General features: G+C 38.4%; 1 protein-coding gene across 1 annotated transcript; it reads right to left on the bottom strand.

Annotated features, from left to right (window-relative positions):
• Positions 1-7276: 7276 nt before the first annotated feature.
• LOC145783026 (protein MFI-like) lies at positions 7277-17872 on the bottom strand. Its single transcript, XM_082594791.1, has 10 exons — positions 17576-17872; positions 15231-15342; positions 14686-14719; positions 12362-12453; positions 11491-11637; positions 10894-11024; positions 9837-9942; positions 9075-9199; positions 8350-8470; positions 7277-8052 (listed from the first exon to the last, which is right to left on the bottom strand). Exons 1-10 carry the CDS (start codon positions 17779-17781, stop codon positions 7696-7698), a joined length of 1431 nt encoding a protein of 476 aa, XP_082450917.1. The 5' UTR covers positions 17782-17872; the 3' UTR covers positions 7277-7695.
• Positions 17873-17933: the final 61 nt, after the last annotated feature.

Genomic DNA, 17933 nt, shown 5'->3' with positions numbered 1-17933 from the left:
GTGTTGTAGGCTACGTTGACGTTGAGGCTAGCGCCGTCAGTTTATTTTTTAGTTAATGGACGTGATAGCGCCGTCAACTATTTTGCCGATTTTAAGAGTGACGCGCTATGCGTCATTTTTTTGTTTTCACGGAAAATGTCGTTTCACAATGTATTCTGGACAGCGCGACTCATCCGAATTACCGGCTTTCGCGTTGATTGGAATGGCTACCTGCATGGGCTCTATCCAAAGGGGGATGAGGAATGTGATCAGTCTAGGGTGGATCAAAAAATGAACTTTTGAGTTCAGCTTAGTGCATCTGCTAAAAGTTGCAGTTTGGGCTATCTTTTGCATTGGTACTTGAAAAAACGTTTTTTGACCCCGTTTGACTCCTATCCAAGAGCTCTCTAGTGGCCGCCGAACCAAAACTCCTTAAATTGGCTATAATTTTTTTTCTAGTGGTCGCAGGCTAGTGGTTTTGGTATCTATCCCCACTAAATCAAGTCTTGGGAAGTCATTTCTGCAATCTAAAATCATCTATGGGCTAGCAAAATGACATCAGAGCCCTTTTTCAGCAAAAATGCTTAAAAAAGTTGGAAATTTATTGGGTTTTTTTAGAAAAAGGGGAAAGAAAAACAAATTCATAATGCTGCTAAAGGCATTTCTGTTAATACACTGAAGCAAACATATAAGGCAAGCAATTACCATATGAAGTTTTGCAAAAATGCTGCCTTTGAGTTGTGCATCCAATTATCCATAGCACAAAATGCATGACAACCTTTTCAGGCAAGATCAATCTGTGAGTGTTTTGTTGCTCAGTTCACCAACTTATGGCATGCATAACTTTTTTTGTACATAATTTATCTTGTGCAGAACTTCCAGCCAGCATGGTTTGTTGCTTGTGTAGATCTTGTAGCCTACAACTCTGAACATATAATATGGCCTTTTTTTTCTTCAGACTTGGTTACTTTACCGGAGTGATAATTTGTTACCATTCCCAACGCTCGCTTATCTTCATCGTTTGTGACACAGAAGAAGCTGAGTTTCTGCTTGATAAAAGTAAAATTTTTATTTTGTTCCAATAGCCTTGGAGGAAAGTGCAAAAAGTCGGGGATTGCCTCCAACAGGGAAAATAAAGTAAATGAATCTGGACCAAACAAGTCTTTTAAACTTTGCATCTGCGGCTGTATAATAGGCTTAAGTAACTCTTTGGATTGGGAGGTTGTTCGAGTTCATTGATGCTGACTCCGTTGATACTTAACCATAATTTGCGCAACACATTTTTTTTTCAGTTATGGAAACTTCTTGGCTAAACAAGCTAGGTACCAAAGTCTCTCTGCCAGGTACCAAAGATGGTTGTCAAGCTTAGCCTGGAACAACTATGCCAATAGTTTAAACAATTTAGGATACTTGCCTGTGTTATGATCCATCATCAATATGAAATCATTACTGGGAGACTAACGTCAAAGGAACAGTGAACCATGGCTTAAAGTAGAAAATGCAAAGAAATACTGCTAACTCTGTTATTCTTTGCAGCTGCTCATCACTACAGATTGCAGAAGCTTGGATTAGCACAGTTATCTGCTTTTTTCTTTTTCTGCTTGACTTTAGTGCTGATTTCGACTTCGAACCAGTACTAGTTAATACATTTCCAGTTTCTTTTTAGTACAGTTATCACTTGTCAGTTGTTAAATAACCTTCATTTAAATAGCCTCTCCTGTTAAGTTCGATACAGCAGTCAGATGCTTCAGATAAAGGGGTTACATGAGAAATCTGAGACTTGTTTTTAATTGCAGAGGGGAGTTTTGCCAGATGGAAAATACTTCAAAATGAAAGCTCCAGGTACCTACCATCATGCTCGATAAATGACAAAAATAATATACAAACTATACAAACCTTGTTGAGAAACCAAAAGTCGAAATCGGTACTAAAGTTAAGCAGAAAAAGAAAAAAGCAGAGAAAAAAGCAGAGAATTGTGCCGATCCAAGCTTCTGTAATTTGTAGTGATGAGCAGCTGCAAAGAATAACAGAGTTAACAGTCTGGTACACCCCTTCATTTTCTTTGAATTTGAACAGTCTTTCTTTGCATTTTCTACTTTAAGCCATGGCTCACTGTTCCTTTGACCGTTGAGTCACCCAGCAATGATTTAGTGTTGATGATGGATCGAAACACAGGCAAGTATCCTAAATTGTTTAAACCATTGGCATAGTTGTTCCAGGCTAAGCTTGACAACCATCTTTGGTACCTGGCAGAGAGACTTGTAGTCTTTAGCTTGTTTAGCCAAGAAGTTTCCATAACTGAAAAAAAAATGTGCTGCGCAAATCATGGTTAAGTATCAATGGAGTCAGCATCAACGAACTCAAACAACCTCCCAATCCAAAGAGTTACTTAAGCCTATTATACAGCCGCAGACGCAACTAAAAGATTTGTTTGGTCCAGATTCATTTACTTTATTTTCCCTGTTGGAGGCATTCCCCGACTTTTTGCACTTTTCTCCAAGGCTATTGGAACAAAATAAAAATTTTACTTTTATCAAGCAGAAACTCAGCTTCTTCTGTGTCACAAACGATAAAGATAAGCGAGCGTTGGGAATGGTAACAAATTATCACTCCGGTAAAGTAACCAAGTCTGAAGAAAAAAAAGGCCATATTATATGTTCAGAGTTGTAGGCTACAAGATCTACACAAGCAACAAACCATGCTGGCTGGAAGTTCTGCACAAGATAAATTATGTACAAAAAAAGTTATGCATGCCATAAGTTGGTGAACTGAGCAACAAAACACTCACAGATTGATCTTGCCTGAAAAGGTTGTCATGCATTTCGTGCTATGGATAATTGGATGCACAACTCAAAGGCAGCATTTTTGCAAAACTTCATATGGTAATTGTTTGCCTTATATGTTTGCTTCAGTGTATTAACAGAAATGCCTTTAGCAGCATTATGAATTTGTTTTTCTTTCCCCTTTTTCTAAAAAAAAAACAATAAATTTCCAACTTTTTTAAGCATTTTTGCTGAAAAAGAGCTCTGATGTCATTTTGCTAGCCCATAGATGATTTTAGATTGCAGAAATGACTTCCCAAGACTTGATTTAGTGGGGATAGACATCAAAGCCACTAGCCTGCGCCCACTAGAAAAAAAATTACAGCCAACTTAAGGAGTTTTGGTTCGGCGGCCACTAGAGAGCTCTTGGATAGGGGTCAAACGGGGTCAAAAATGTTTTTTTAAGTACTAATGCAAAAGATAGCCCAAACTGCAACTTTTAGCAGATGCACTAAGCTGACCCAAAAATTCATGTTTTTTGATCCACCCTTCTAGTGATCACCTCCCCCCCCCCCACTCCTTAAAGTGGAGGGTGAGCACTGCAAAATCACCCCCCACTCGTTTGGCTTTTAAAAGGTTTTGCGATATTTTATTGATCAAATTTTGAAAAAAATATTTCCGCTGATATCACTTTTTTGATGATAGCGGAATTTTGGATCCAGATTAAGTCACTTTCATCAAAAATTTGGCCCTTTCACACACGTATGTGATGCAAGAATTAAATCAATGGGGCCGAAACCCGTTGTAAAAGACTTGTGCATCAGTGTGGAAAATCTTGTAAGGCTGCTATTAGTTAATGGCCCCTCTTCTGCGGAAGCAGAAAGAAGCTTCAGCAAATTACGGCGGTTGAAGACATGGATACAAAGCACGATGACTGCTACACGACTAAATTTTATTGCTATGTCATAGTCACCAAGACGTTTTGGATAGACTAAATGTGGATCGAATCTGGTCAAGAATTTGTTTTTAATAGTTCTCAAAGATATAAAATCTTCAGGCGTTTTTGACTGTTGAGAACTTGTGGCAATCTTCACTTATTGTATTTCTTGTTATACCACGACATCTACAATACTGTGTATGATGCTATTTTACTCGGTGTGTTATTGCGTTGTGCATTATTTCTTGTGCAATTGTTAATGTTCTTTCGTTAGGGTATAGGCCTACTGTGCAAGCGTAGCCTACTGTATTTGTTAACCCCTGCTCATGCATTCCATGACTATATTTATTGCGTCGAAATAGCTCATGTCTTCACTGCACAAAACTGTTGTGCTGAATGAGCGATCAAAATGAAGCTGTTACCATAATGGGGGGTCTGGGGGGCGTAGCCCCCCAGAAGTTTAAATGACTATGAATTTTAGCCCACCGTCCAAAAATTACCCCTCCGAATTCTAAAAGTGGATAGAGCCCCTGGCTACCTGGACAGGGCCTCTGAGAGAAATTTTCACTAGGGGTACGAAGAGTCATTTGGAGCCCCCCTCTCACTTCGGGCCCCCTTTGTCTAGGGTAAAACGCGTGATGTTTGCTTAGGCGTATTGCACACCATACAGCACTTTATTGCAGAATTGGACATATTTCTTTTAAATGTAGCCTATAATTATTCCTGATGACACTATGTCGTGTCGAAAACGTTAGATTTAGTAATTTTTCTTGTTTTTTCTATGTTTATTGTGTTTCTATGTGTTTAATAAAAAATGTTAAATCTGTTAAAGTTACTGAGTGTTATATGTATCTGCTACAACAAGTCAAGCTCTGTACCAAGGCTCAAACATAACATCTTGTTAAAACATAATCAAATTAATCATCTGACCAATAACCTTTCTTCATTAACTTTTGTATTCACCACATGCCTAGCAAAGGTGAACGAAGTCACTTTTTTTGACTCCGGATCCGCTCCTTTTCCGAAATTCATTTTGAAGTGGAATAAGCTTGAAACTACTTTTTTCAAATAGTTTTTAAAAAACAAAATAACCCGGGTTTTTCTCAACCCTACTTTTGCTACACTATACCCCCCCGGACAGGAAAATAACCAACATTTATGATTTAATTTAGGGTGCTTTTAACGGAACATTTTTGCAAGCGGAAGAAGTTCGCCAAATAGTGATCACTCATATCGTGAGCAGTATCGAGAGCGAGGGATCAAAGAGAAAGCGAAAAATTAATGAATGTCATCGCGGAGGTTGAAGATATTTTATACTAAGAGCTCTATGCTCCTGAAGAGCGATGTTGGTACAGTGAACCTCGTTAAAAGATTTATATATGCTAAGCCATCACAGCACGCTTGGAACAGTGATACCTTTCCGAGTAAACGTTTTCAAGACTTGTTTTTGAAATACAACACACCAATACAATCCAGCGCTGCTGTGGAACACATGTTTTCATTTGGAAAGGACATCATGCGTCCCAAACGCAGCAGATTGTCAGACAAACGTTTTGAAATGTTTGTGCTTCTACCCCGAGTTTCTACAAGGAAATAACTAAAAGCTAAGCAGCCAATTACAATACAGTCTCAAAACATACATTAATACCTCCCCTTTATTTATAGCTATTGTTAGCTAAAACTTGGTTGAAATACTTCCGTTTGGTGAGACCAGGGATATCTAGAACAACTAGAAACAAACTAGAACAACTTGTTCTAGATATCCCTGGGTGAGACCCTGGCTAAAATAGCGCTGACGTCGTCAATTTTTTTAAGAGCTAACGCAGCACCGTAGGCTACTTTACGCCGTAAAGCTTTTGGACAATTTGCGCTGACGCCGTCAATTTATTTCATTGACGCCTACAACACTGCCGGTAGCCTACTTCGGAACAACAAATCGCTCAACTGCCAAAATTAGTGCGCGTGGCAGGTTGAAAAAGAGCTAATGCACCACATACATCAGCCCTGGTTTATTTTTGAGCAAAGTAGGCTACTGAGCACCTGTTCGCTGCTGCAGTGCTTTGTCGCACCATCGCCTCGCGAGATGTGTGTGACCGGATGTCCGCGCCCCACACCAATGAACGACACTTTAAGTTTCCAACCCGTTAGCCTATTTCGTCCCAAAAAAGCTATTCCAAAAACTTGGCAAATTCCGTTTAACTTCGACACCCGCTTGCCTGTCTACTGAGGCAGGCCGTGGAAGCACTATAACTATTTTCGCACACGAGCGTCAGTGTTTTCCATTCGACCGCACATCAATTGAGAATGGCATTAATTTGCAAGCATAGCACTGAGAAACAGACCGCAGACTATATCTTCCATACTTGTGTTATTCTGCAATTAGATAATGTGCAGTGTACATTTGTACAAGGCCTGTATGTGTTGGACGATAAGACCGAAAACTACTTGCTCTCAAGTATCCTCATGCCCTCATGGCATAGTCAAGGAAAACATTATCGACGAGAGATAAAAGGATTAGAATTGGATGATCATCGATTCATCGGCCATGCCTGAATAAGAATTGGATAGATGTCATAATAATACAGATGTAGCCTGCAGATACATGAAGTTCAGAGTGATTTAACGTTCATACCATGGTTTCATGCATCACCCCGAAACTGGGTGAGCCGGTTTTGACTTGACTCGATTGCCACAAACAGAGGGCGGCCGTCCACGAATATAATTCATAGCCTACAGAATCAGACAAGGCACTAAGCTGAATGCATGATATGGCAATAGTAAACGAAGCCACCCTCAACATAGCTTTATCTTCATCTCAGTGGCGTCCTTTTTATCACTTAGGAAACAGGCTTTGCCATATCATCCCCTGTGTGAAGATAGGCCTACTCGATATTCCTTCCGGTGCTAAGAGTTGCCATGGGCCAGCACTTTCATGCATGGTGTGATTGGAATTTTTCTTTGCGTTAATTTCGGCTGCGTGATGAGAGCACCTACGCGACGCTTGAAGAGACATAGATTCAACACCGCTCGATAGCACGCGGCTGTGTTCTGGAAAGATATTTTAATGAATGTCAAAATAATAGGGAGTAGCTAACACGATAACTTGTGCCTCTTGCATGGCTGCTTCAAGTTCTCTGTTGTACAGGTGATTTGCAGTAAACAAAATGTTGTCGCAATGGGTGCCAGAATAAAAAGGGATTGTTATCGATTTTAGCAAGTTTGTCTGCTATCATTACTATCTTCGGGTGATAAAGAGTACATGCGAGGACGTCGTCCAATGATTTCGACATCTTGTGCGAATGGATGAGAACCATTTGATAAAGCAAGTTTGAAATAGGGTAATGACGGGGAAAATGAGAAAAGGAAGACCAAACAAAACGTGTGAAGACACTGTGAAGGATGACCTGACAAAATAAAACTTAAAACTGGAGGATGCCAATACTAAAAATGGAGGAATCACTACAGACGACTGATGTTTGAACCTCGCAACATTCAACTACTACGTCGATTACCACGATGTTCGTCTGCAAACTAAATAGAATGACAATAACCTGTCTCAATTTAATCAAATGCACTTACACAATTTCGAAGACATTTATAGCACACGTTTACATTATATTTCATCATATCAAAAGTCGTATCACAGTGCAAAACTACGTCGCGCCATACAAAACAAGGTCACTAGGGTTTCAAAATAAAAAACCCACTTGAAGAGGTTAAATCGTTGAAGAATGATTCATGGAAGTGCCATAAAAAATCTTAGTGTACTGTACACTGTTGCACAGCATTACCTTTATGAAAGGAGTTTTCAACAAAATACTGTACGTATGCTACTTACAGGGCTTGTAATGTATATGTGAAAGAAGCTAAAATGAACTACACTTTTAAGGATAGGCCATCTGATGACTTTATATGAACCACCTTCTACTTCGCAAAGCAAACAAGTACAGATACCCAGACAACAAATTCAGTCATTTTTACATATAAAAACGACAGATTTTGCTGTCTGGGAAGTTTCTAGTTAACAGTCTCACGACTAGAGCATTGATTCTGACCCGAGAAGCTCTTCTTCGTCCCGCTGCTTAGTTGAGTGCCTCCACTCTCCAGGAAGTTCGACCCCATTCTCTGTGGTGATCCTCCGGAGGCTTTGTCCGGGCGAGACTGCTGCAGTCCCATGGAAGATGCTCTTGTCAAAGAGTAGGGATCGAAATTAACAGAGATGGCGTGACCGTTCGCGTCGGTGCCATGCAAACCGGTCGATCGCTTGATGCTAGACGCTTCCAAATCGGACAAAGTGCTGGTGGCTGACTCCTTCCACACTTCCAAGTAGTCGTCAAAATTAAGAGCAGTTGTCCATTGCAGTAACTCATCAACCTGCGTGAAAAGGTAACTACAAACCGTGCAACTGTAGTTTGCAACTATATAGCAAAAAAGGGTTTTAAATTCTGATTTCATTTTACCACATCAATCAGCAAAAATACGGATGCTGAGTGCGCGACTCTCAAAATAATAACTAGCACAAAAGTGTTAATGTGCAGTACTTTTTTGTAAAATTGGTACACTCTCTGCGACCCCCAGTTTGGGAAGCCCTGTCGTAGAATGTGCCATTGAAATCACAACACTGACTGAGCAATCACAAGAAGGGTCAAGCTTTAAAGATTCCACACAAACCTCCCAATCCATCACAGCGTCGACACCTTGAACATTGACAGTATTGACAAGACCTCGAGCCGCCTTTTCTACCAACTCCTTCGTATCCTCATCAGACTCTTTTGATTTCAACATTCCGTCTCTAATAATTAATAGATCGTAAGACACTCGAGTTATAATCAATCTTTCACTTAGAAATATGGTTATCTTAGCACTTAGCAGATTAATGTATTCTTGTAATGATAAACTCCTTCATCGTGTGCGACACGGCTGAGGCCCAGAACATCAGTGCAGTGTCTCATCATTGAACTCAACCAAGTCTCGTGCGGAACAAATCGATTCCAGCCGAGGTAGTCCTTCCTATTTGCAACTTGTGTTGCTAAAGCCTCAAGGAGTGCCGCCTTTTGCTGCATCAAAAACGAAACGACAAAAAGAGTTACGTAGAAACCTGTTTTTGCTGTTATTTAAACGCAAGATAATGAGCAATGAGTCATTTTTACCTTTCATAGAAAAAGACATGTAGTCCACACGATGCCTCCTGCTATCGAAATCTGAATTAACTCATTTAAAATTTTTACAACACAACGCTTATTAGAGATTTTGCTCCAACCGCGCCAATATTTATAAACACACTGACAAACCACACAAACCCATTAGCGGAAATGCAATTATGCGAAATACAAAATCTGAATCTCCAGACGAAACTTTCTCAATCCGAGGACAAAAGCACCATCAATTAAACTAACCGGTACATTTTCTTCATCCAGTCAATTTTTCTCCGACGCCGTTTCTGTTCAACGTCAGCCTTCCGCTGCAGCTTGACATGATGAAACTCTATTTGCTTTCGAGAAGTTTCCCAAGTCACCGAGTCCTTAATATCATTCAAAAAACGTTACAATGACACATCGTAATGTGCGCAGAATCAAATTAAAACATGCAAATGACATTGTGTTGTGTAACCATGATTTGGCTTTATTGAACTTAAAATGCGACCCTGCAAAATAAATAATCGCAGTACTATTATACTATATAACTTAACGATAATAATAAAACAGGCAACCAACACTTTACTCTCCAACTTACACAGACTCAAACTGCAAGAACACAATCGGTAACATTGCACCCCCAGGACAACCTTGTCCACGCTGGTGCCCACGGGAATTAGTAGCGAAGACACTACTCCGTGGCTCGCAACATGGGGTGGACCGTGAAAGCTTTCAAGGTAATTCAACTGAACTCAAACGCATAAGAGTCGTGTTTGCAAACTTTCACTCAGGTGTTTTAAAATTTTAGAGGTCGGCAATTTTAATAAATCTTTGAAAAAGATCGTGACTTGGGTTAAAAACCGTGAAAAAGGTTAAAAACCACTAGAATGGTTAAGTAGTACCAAAGAATAACCAAGCTTTATTCTCGTAGTTGGCGTTCATTACAAGCTCGTATGACAAACATGTTTATATAATTTTAAGTTGATATTTGCTTAACCTTAAATACAAGAGCAGCCATCTCACCATGGAGGCATAAATCAGCCGATCTGACACGAGTCTCCACCCATTGTTCTCCTGTCTTCGGTACCATCCCTCTCGCTTGTCATTGTCGGTGTGTAGTGTAAAGTTCCTACAAAAAGTGCAGTAGACTCATCATTATCCAAACTTAATTCAAGTAAAATTCTCTTACAAATAGTCAAAAGAAGAAAATTAAAGTATTTCGGATACACAATAAAGCAAAACTCGATACAAAAATCATTAATACAAGAGAAGACAAACGGTAAAAGAAACAAAGGCAGACCAAGAATGATTTGGACAACAAACATCACTATATGGACAAAATTAAATTATAAAAGTGCAATACGAACAGCTCATGATCGAGAACAATGGCAAATTGTATCCAACCCTCAATACGAGGAAGGAACATAATAATGATGATGAGACTCATCATGACACAGCTAACATCATGTTTCTTTGCATTTACATCAGATACACTTTGTTGTCGGGTCCACACTCCACACAAGGCTGGAAATCAAAACTTATTTCATAAACGTGGAGTGGTAAGCTGAAACTTTACTCAGCGACATACGTGACTGTAAGGTCTGCGAAATGATCCAACAGAACAGGTTTCAACCCCTTGTTGATTGTCTTAAAATAAATTCAACCCCATCACGTTTTTTCTCATTGACTTTAGAAAGCTAGCATGTAACCTCTTTCGTAAAAATATTTCCTTGGAAAAAACTTAACTTTGGGGTAAATTTACCTGCAGTTGAGAGCCCTTGCAATGGAATACCACAATCAAATCTATCGGCTTAGAGACGGCTGTCCATTTATTGACTACAAGTACAGTACGGTATCACATAGCTTACTAAAACTAAATGATTAGTTTCAATCTGTGTTTTAGTCTGTAAACTCATTTTTTTTCTCAAAACAATTGAAAGAAAACTTCACACTGTCAGGCATAGACTGTGCTGAATAAAAACTAAACACTAATAGTTTCGAGGTGACCATTGTTCGAGTTTAACATCCTTCCCTGTGCAAACGTAACCGTCACTTAGTTGTTAGTTCCGTTTAAACATACTTAGTGTGCACTTGCTTCGCTGTGGCCCGTTTCGCTCCTGCTTTTGTATAATCCTTTGGGCTGTTCGCTCCCATGTCGATAATAGGGCGGTGTGTGTATATCTTGTAGTAAATATTTGGGGGAAATTTTTCCTGCAGATAACAACAGTTAAACAATTAGTATAAGCCTCAGACAACACATGACTGTAAAGTGTTAACTATCCAATGCATTAAAGCTTCTGAAGTTTATGTATACCGTAGTTACCGAATGTCGCAACGCGGTAGAAGCCATGACATTAAGTCAGGTGAAATCAAGTGAGATAAACGTTCATAAATGTCTTTCCTTGCTGAAAAGAAACTTTTCAACAGCGCTATGCTATACAAACAAAGTCTTTAACATTTTAAACCCTACCAGAAATTTCATCGTGGTTGAAAAAAAATGACAAACTAAACAAAACATCGCAGGTCGCAGCGCTACCCATTCTTACGTATAAACCAGAAACCATTTACTCTGCGGTCAAAACTGACCACGTTTACACTCAACAAACAGAGCCACCTTTAGACTCAATGCATTAAACATAGCCTTGGTCAACAGGCTATATTGTGAGATGCCACTCACCCCCGCTAAGCGGAACCTAACATGGATGCCAGATGCAGCATCCAGAAGTTTAGCTTCATTTGGATTAATACATCGCAGCATCATTGCAGGGTCTCCTTGTCCACGAAAGTTGATTAAGTCGCGATAATATCGGAAGACTTGCATATCCTGTGCAATACGGTTATTGGTTAGTGTGAATATGAAAGTCAAAATAGCAAAGACATAATATGTCAACATATTATGTTGAACATCACTGGATTGAAACAGGTTGTGTGAGATCAAGATATGTAGATTATAGAGGAATTTTTAAGAAGGCGAGGATTAGACACGATTAAATGGATAATGGGAGGTTCAATTTCTTAAACGGGAAGACAATCCAATGCTGATTGTAACTAGAAATTTAATGTTTTTCGGTAGCCGATTGTAGCAAAAATCAACAGATAGACATATGCTGCCGAAAAACATAGTTGATTGGAAGTCTTAATGGCTAGCGTGAAAGCTACACCGCGATGGTGAGTGTATCGCAAATTGCTCGCTGTTCTAGCTAACTATTCAGTCAGTACAACCTTGTACTGACTACCAAGAAATACACCTTTTTCTACATAGAAATATAATGTTCAATTCATACGGCACATTTGTTTCTCGTCAAAAACGGTTGAATATATGAGAAATGATACTTTAAAGAAAGATTGAACTTTAAAAGCATTCAGTGAAAGAAACTTTTTCCTATCTTCTATGGTCAATACAAAAAATAACTAGAAATATTGCATTCACAACTGCAGTGATTACTTACTTAGGCTATTCATTTAAATTTACACGAGTGTATTTTGTCAACAAATCAGCATTTTAACACGTATATCCAAAACTATATGTAAAGCTGAAGCCAAATTACAATATGCCTTCTCCATGCTCTCTGTACGACGACTGCAGCATCGGATTTCATTGACACTTTTTTGGTCCGTTGAGGATGAGCGTCCCGAGCATCTGTATTTTTTCAATAAATTTGTTTTTGAATGAAGAGATTTTGTCACAGTCGGTTTGGCATTTTCACTTTGTCATAGAACCAGTTTGGCATTGGTTAACTAGATATTGAATGATCAATAACTTTGTGATGTACAAAATGTGCTGAACATCGATGTTGCAATTTCAGTAATTTAGCATTGCTGAAACGAATTTTTATTCGATAAAAATCATCATGGTATTATGATATCAGCTTAATTTCAATTGTAGCTTTTTTTGCAGCATATATGTTTTGTTTCAAATGTTAGATAATGTTTGCGTCATAAATGTCTACTGTCTAGTGAAAAAATTGTAATGAGAATTCAATGCTGATAAACAAAAACCAATATACTTGATGGGCAGGGCTGCGATTTTTTCTTTCTTGTCGAACGACCAAAAATTCTGCGTTTGTTTGTCGAATAGTAATATGACGTCACAAGAGTCAGATAAGCGTTTGGCCGCGAATGACCGCACAAGTTGTGTGGATGTACGTCAGAGTCACTTACTTAAGTTTTTAATCGCAAGCTGGATAAGTGATTACAAAGGAGTATCAAGCGCTAAGTTGTGTACCTACCGCACGTGTATATTATTTGTTTTGCTCCAGGAAGAGAACTGTTGTAAACGAGAAACTGAGGATCGCAAAATAAAAAATCCGTTAGGCTATACCGCTAGCGTAACCTACTACGAGATTTTTTTCCTTTGGCATCTCTTAAGTCTGGCTTAGTACGTAAATGGTTATGCACGTACCGTACCCGCACGCAAACACAGTTAGTCAGTTAGGAGCGAAATATGCAAGTTACCAAGTGTTTGATGCCAGGCGTTAGAACTTCAATCAAAACATTTTTCCGCCATGTTCAAAATGTTCTTCTGGAAGAAAACTTCTTTCCATAACAATAGCGGCTTTTTTATCTGTATTTCTTTTATATCTGGTCGGAAACTAGGCTCTTTTCTAGATGTGAATAACTTTCGTAACAAGCATCCAACAGAGTCATTTATAGTGCAATATTGTTAATTGGCTCATATGGCGAAATACCAACTAGTATAAACGTTGACAACTAAAAGTAGCCTAGGTTATTTTATCTATAAAAGAAACCCGTTGTGTGGAATAGCACGAAACGTTTGATGCCATGCGTTAGAACTTCGATCAAAGTATTTTTCAGTCGTGTTCAAAATGGCGGCGCAGACGCCTTGGGAATTTCTAGCGTGATGCGTCGCTTTTAGGCCTTGCCTTAAAGTAGTAGCCTACCTAGCGCAAGAAAATGTACGTAAGTCGGCACTCTTATAATTGCATCACCTGATGCTCCTGCCATGTTTTTAACTAACAAATTTATATTTTAACATTTAACCGAAATTTATCATTATTGCAAAATGCATTTCATTGCTGCAAATTCAAAACCTATCGTTCTCACAGAACATAAGTCAAGCTTCCTGCAACAAACGCCACTCACACAGAATCTAGCTCAACACATCTGTATTTCTAATGCGACATAACTATGAAACCGGTATTTACTTTTATAAACAAAAAAATATAACAATTAGAACGTGAAAAACCCTACACTCCCCCCCCCCCCCCCCCCGATTGTTTCTCGACCTGACTTGACGTCCTCTCTCAGTTTTTTTTTACTTTTTTTTTCCGGTAAGACACGGCGTTTGTCGAATAGTGACGGCGCGTGTTGAACGGCATTGCCAGCAAAAAAAGAAAATCGCAGCCCTGTAGATATGATGGGTGTAACAGAATTTGTGCCGAATAGTCTCGTGGTGAGGTGTATTCTGCAACAGGTCAGCTGTGCCAGGATGCCATGTACGCTGATGCCATAGAAAAATCAAATGTGGACTCAATGAAATACGCAATAGTTATGACCTGATACTAAAATGGTCCTGTAACAAACTGAGAATATCAAAGAGTCATGGTCATTTAGTTTTCGACTTGGTACAACACCAAATGAAATATACTCATGCACATCATAACTATGCAGTTATCATACCAGGAATACACAATAGTTACACATTTTATATCAACTTTATTGCTGTATATTGATAAATGGTAAAGTGGGAAATATGTTGCTATAAAACTTTTCTTGAAATATTATATAATAGCATGATTACAAAAATTAAAACCGCCAACATACCACCTGAATGCAACTGCATCAGAGATGCCAACATTAAACTATGTGGAAGCACTCGGTTAGTGACACTTAAGTTTTACAAGGGTTTTACCTGACAATTCGAGAGTGACATCTTTCTCATCTTTCTAAAATTAAAATAAAGAAGGTAAACCTTACCAGTCATTTTTATTGATAAGTAACATGTACTTTGACCGTACTAAATGACCGGGTACCAGTGCTCCGCACTTATTTGACCAGCACCTAATTGTCTGCACCTAAAAGACGTGACCCCAAATTGTAGGATGGTAAATTGTGGATGTTCTTTATTTCTTATGCATTTTGTTCCAAATTTGCTTTGTACAATACAAATTGTATTCAAATGAATTATACATATAAAAACTGCCTTAGTTGAGAAAGCATACTACCTGTTAAAATATTACCAATCAAGCAGAAATACTGCATTATTGAAAAAAGGACACCATAGACATTTTATGTCAAAAAATTTTCCTTCATGCTTAAGTGTTGAAAGATTGTTTCTTAGTTAATTCAAATTACCACTATAAAGAACCACGGCATAAATTGACACTTGAAGATATCTTTATGTATTTTTAGCTGACTAGACTACACTCCACACAAACAGTTTGCATGAAAACGCACCGATTCTTGTATTGGGAAAGTTTCTTGAGTGAGAGGTACTGTGCTTTGTTGCGCTGCCGGGGAAGCTTCAGCTTCATTGATCTTTTTTGATTTGATCTTTAACAAGTTCTTCCTGGATAATTATTCAGAAAGTTGATTCCATCCATCCCACACAATATAAGAAAAGCTTAAGTCAGGGATATCTAGAGAAGGGGATATGAAGGCTCACAGCGATTGCCTTTTTCTTATGACACTACCAGGGCGGTAGTTTGTAGCGCGTGAAACATGCCGTTCTTTTTAAAATTGCAGAAAGTTTTACAGTGCAGCTGGTACAGTCAACTACCAAAGGCAGTTAGTAAACGTTACATAGAGCATATTTAAAGAATACTTGTTTGGAAAAACAGTTGAAAAGTTACCAGTAAGGAAACGTTCAAATATTACGTAACTCTTTTGAGGGGGAGGGGGGGTTTATGCAAAGCGTTACGTTAGCGTCACATCGGGGGAGAGGGGGTTCAAGCAAAACGTTACGTAACGCTTTCGAGTACGGAATGGTAGTTTTTTGTGCTGAATTCGTAGTGAAAAAGCGTTACATGAGGGAGGGGGGGTTGAAAAAAACGTTACGTTGGCATTACATGGGGGAGAGAGGGTCAAAAATTCGGAAAAAAAGCGTTACATAATATTTGAACGTTCCCTTAGCTGTTTTTCTTAACAAAGCCTTTGCAGTAGGCTAGATGTGAAGCAACTGTACGGGTAGTTGAATTAACAAGTAATCATGAGCATGCAGTGAGCATCCAGGCTTGATGCTAATAGCTTTTAGAATTAACAAGTAATCATGAGCATGCAGTGAGCATCCAGGCTTGATGCTAATAGCGCAATGCAGGTTATTATAACAAGATTTATTAAACTACTATCGGTGCCAATTGTTATTTTACGGTAAACAGAAATTATTTACGATAAACAAAAGCCCTTCTATTGTCAGACGTATTAAAAGCCTTTGTATCCCCTTCTTCAGATATCCCTGGCTTAAATAAACATTAACGCTAATATGGCTATGTGAAGCGTTTAAGTATTTAATTTTCTCTTTCCCGTCCTTATATTTTACACTTTTTTTGAAAATAGTTGTTTCTGAAATCTTAAGTACCGGTATGCGTAACTTTTGAAGTTTGCGATCAAACAATCAACTTTTTCTTCACAACACATTTGCCTACAATAACTGAAGATGTCAATGTTGCCTACAGTTAGTGTAAGAACAACCTCTGATTACGGCCAAACTTCAGTCATTTTTTCAACTCCGACTCTGGGTTGGAAGTGGTAGTGGCTCCAGTTCAGAGCTGGAAGTGGGTGGACACTGGACAAGTTTACTTTTGTCTTATACAACAACTCTCGAAACTAAAAGATCTGATTCCATTGGGTTATAAATTTCCTGTAAGGGTATTCACTAATCTTTTTAGCTTGATAATCACGTATGGCTGCTGGTATATACCTTCAGCTTATGGCAACACAGACATTACACCAGGTTGTTCTATTGGTAATTCTGAAGCAGCACACAGTTGAAAATAAAGCCTTATTTCACAATCATGATGTTATTTTGCGGAATAGATTAAGTTGCCTGTAACATTGGTTTCAACTGTATAGATTGGAAATAGGATCAAGGAAGTATTTCAGAAATATTCAAAATTTTAAAAACAAAACTGAGTGAATAAAAAACCTTTCCAAATTTGAAATCTACCAAAAAATCTACTCCTAAACAAACCCAAAGCAATAGTGAGAGTCCGTTTCACTACTTGGTGAGAGTGATGCACCAACAACCCCTAGGTTGGTACAATGATTACACTATATGAAGTAAATATTACAATGGGTTGGAAGCTCTGGCCATACAATTTCTAGCCGGAAGAATTTTAACATGACTCCGTGTGCAAAGATACTTTTCACAAATTACGTTTCAAAGTCAGGGTTTCGAGTATATGAAAAACAAACACCTGGGGAAACCCGGGTCTTTGTCGGGTTTTTATCAAAGCGCAATTTAGCCGATATTAAACTTATTATTACTTAAAATATACAAAGACTACAGAAAAAAAAACTTTAATTAAATGATTATTATTAAAATACGTTGTCTTCAAGTGATTTTAATAATATTACTGCACAAAGTTCAAAGCGTTGAGACTTTTGTGATTCATAACACCTTCATACGTACAAACGTTCTCGCAGAGACATTGAGAGCCACTGTCGTACACTCGTACAGCTAAAAAAATTATCTACTTCAATTAACATAAAACTTTATACTTGTAGCACTGATTTAAAAGTCAATCACTATTGTGTTCACTAAGCCTAAGAATTTTTCAACGGAAATTAAGCTCTTAAGTTACCTGCAAATATAACCCCTCCAGATACGAGAAATTTCAATTGCAGCACTAATGATTTGAAATGGAACATTTGTAGTGCTTCTTATGTGTTGCCATCGTTCTTGCTTTGAGCAGTGAACTAACAAATCCTCATCTTTGTGGTTTTTGGAGGCATCAACCTTTGAACTAAATGATGTAAGAATGGAAATGACTTCTTGTTTATCCAGCATATTTAATATCAATGCAAGAATATGTTTGATGTGCAATCTGACCTTTAAACTTCACAGGCAATTCGAACACTTTCTATCCATATGCTCATGGCCTCACTTCAGGAAGCAGTTTATTGAAAGCACACGTTAAATTTAAATGTTTGTTGCACCAA

This window comes from Aplidium turbinatum, chromosome 14 (assembly GCF_918807975.1).
Source record: "Aplidium turbinatum chromosome 14, kaAplTurb1.1, whole genome shotgun sequence".
In the NCBI taxonomy this organism is placed as follows: Eukaryota; Metazoa; Chordata; class Ascidiacea; order Aplousobranchia; family Polyclinidae; genus Aplidium; species Aplidium turbinatum.
Note: the sequence above shows the minus strand (reverse complement) of the source record. Positions and strands in the feature narration are given on the sequence as shown.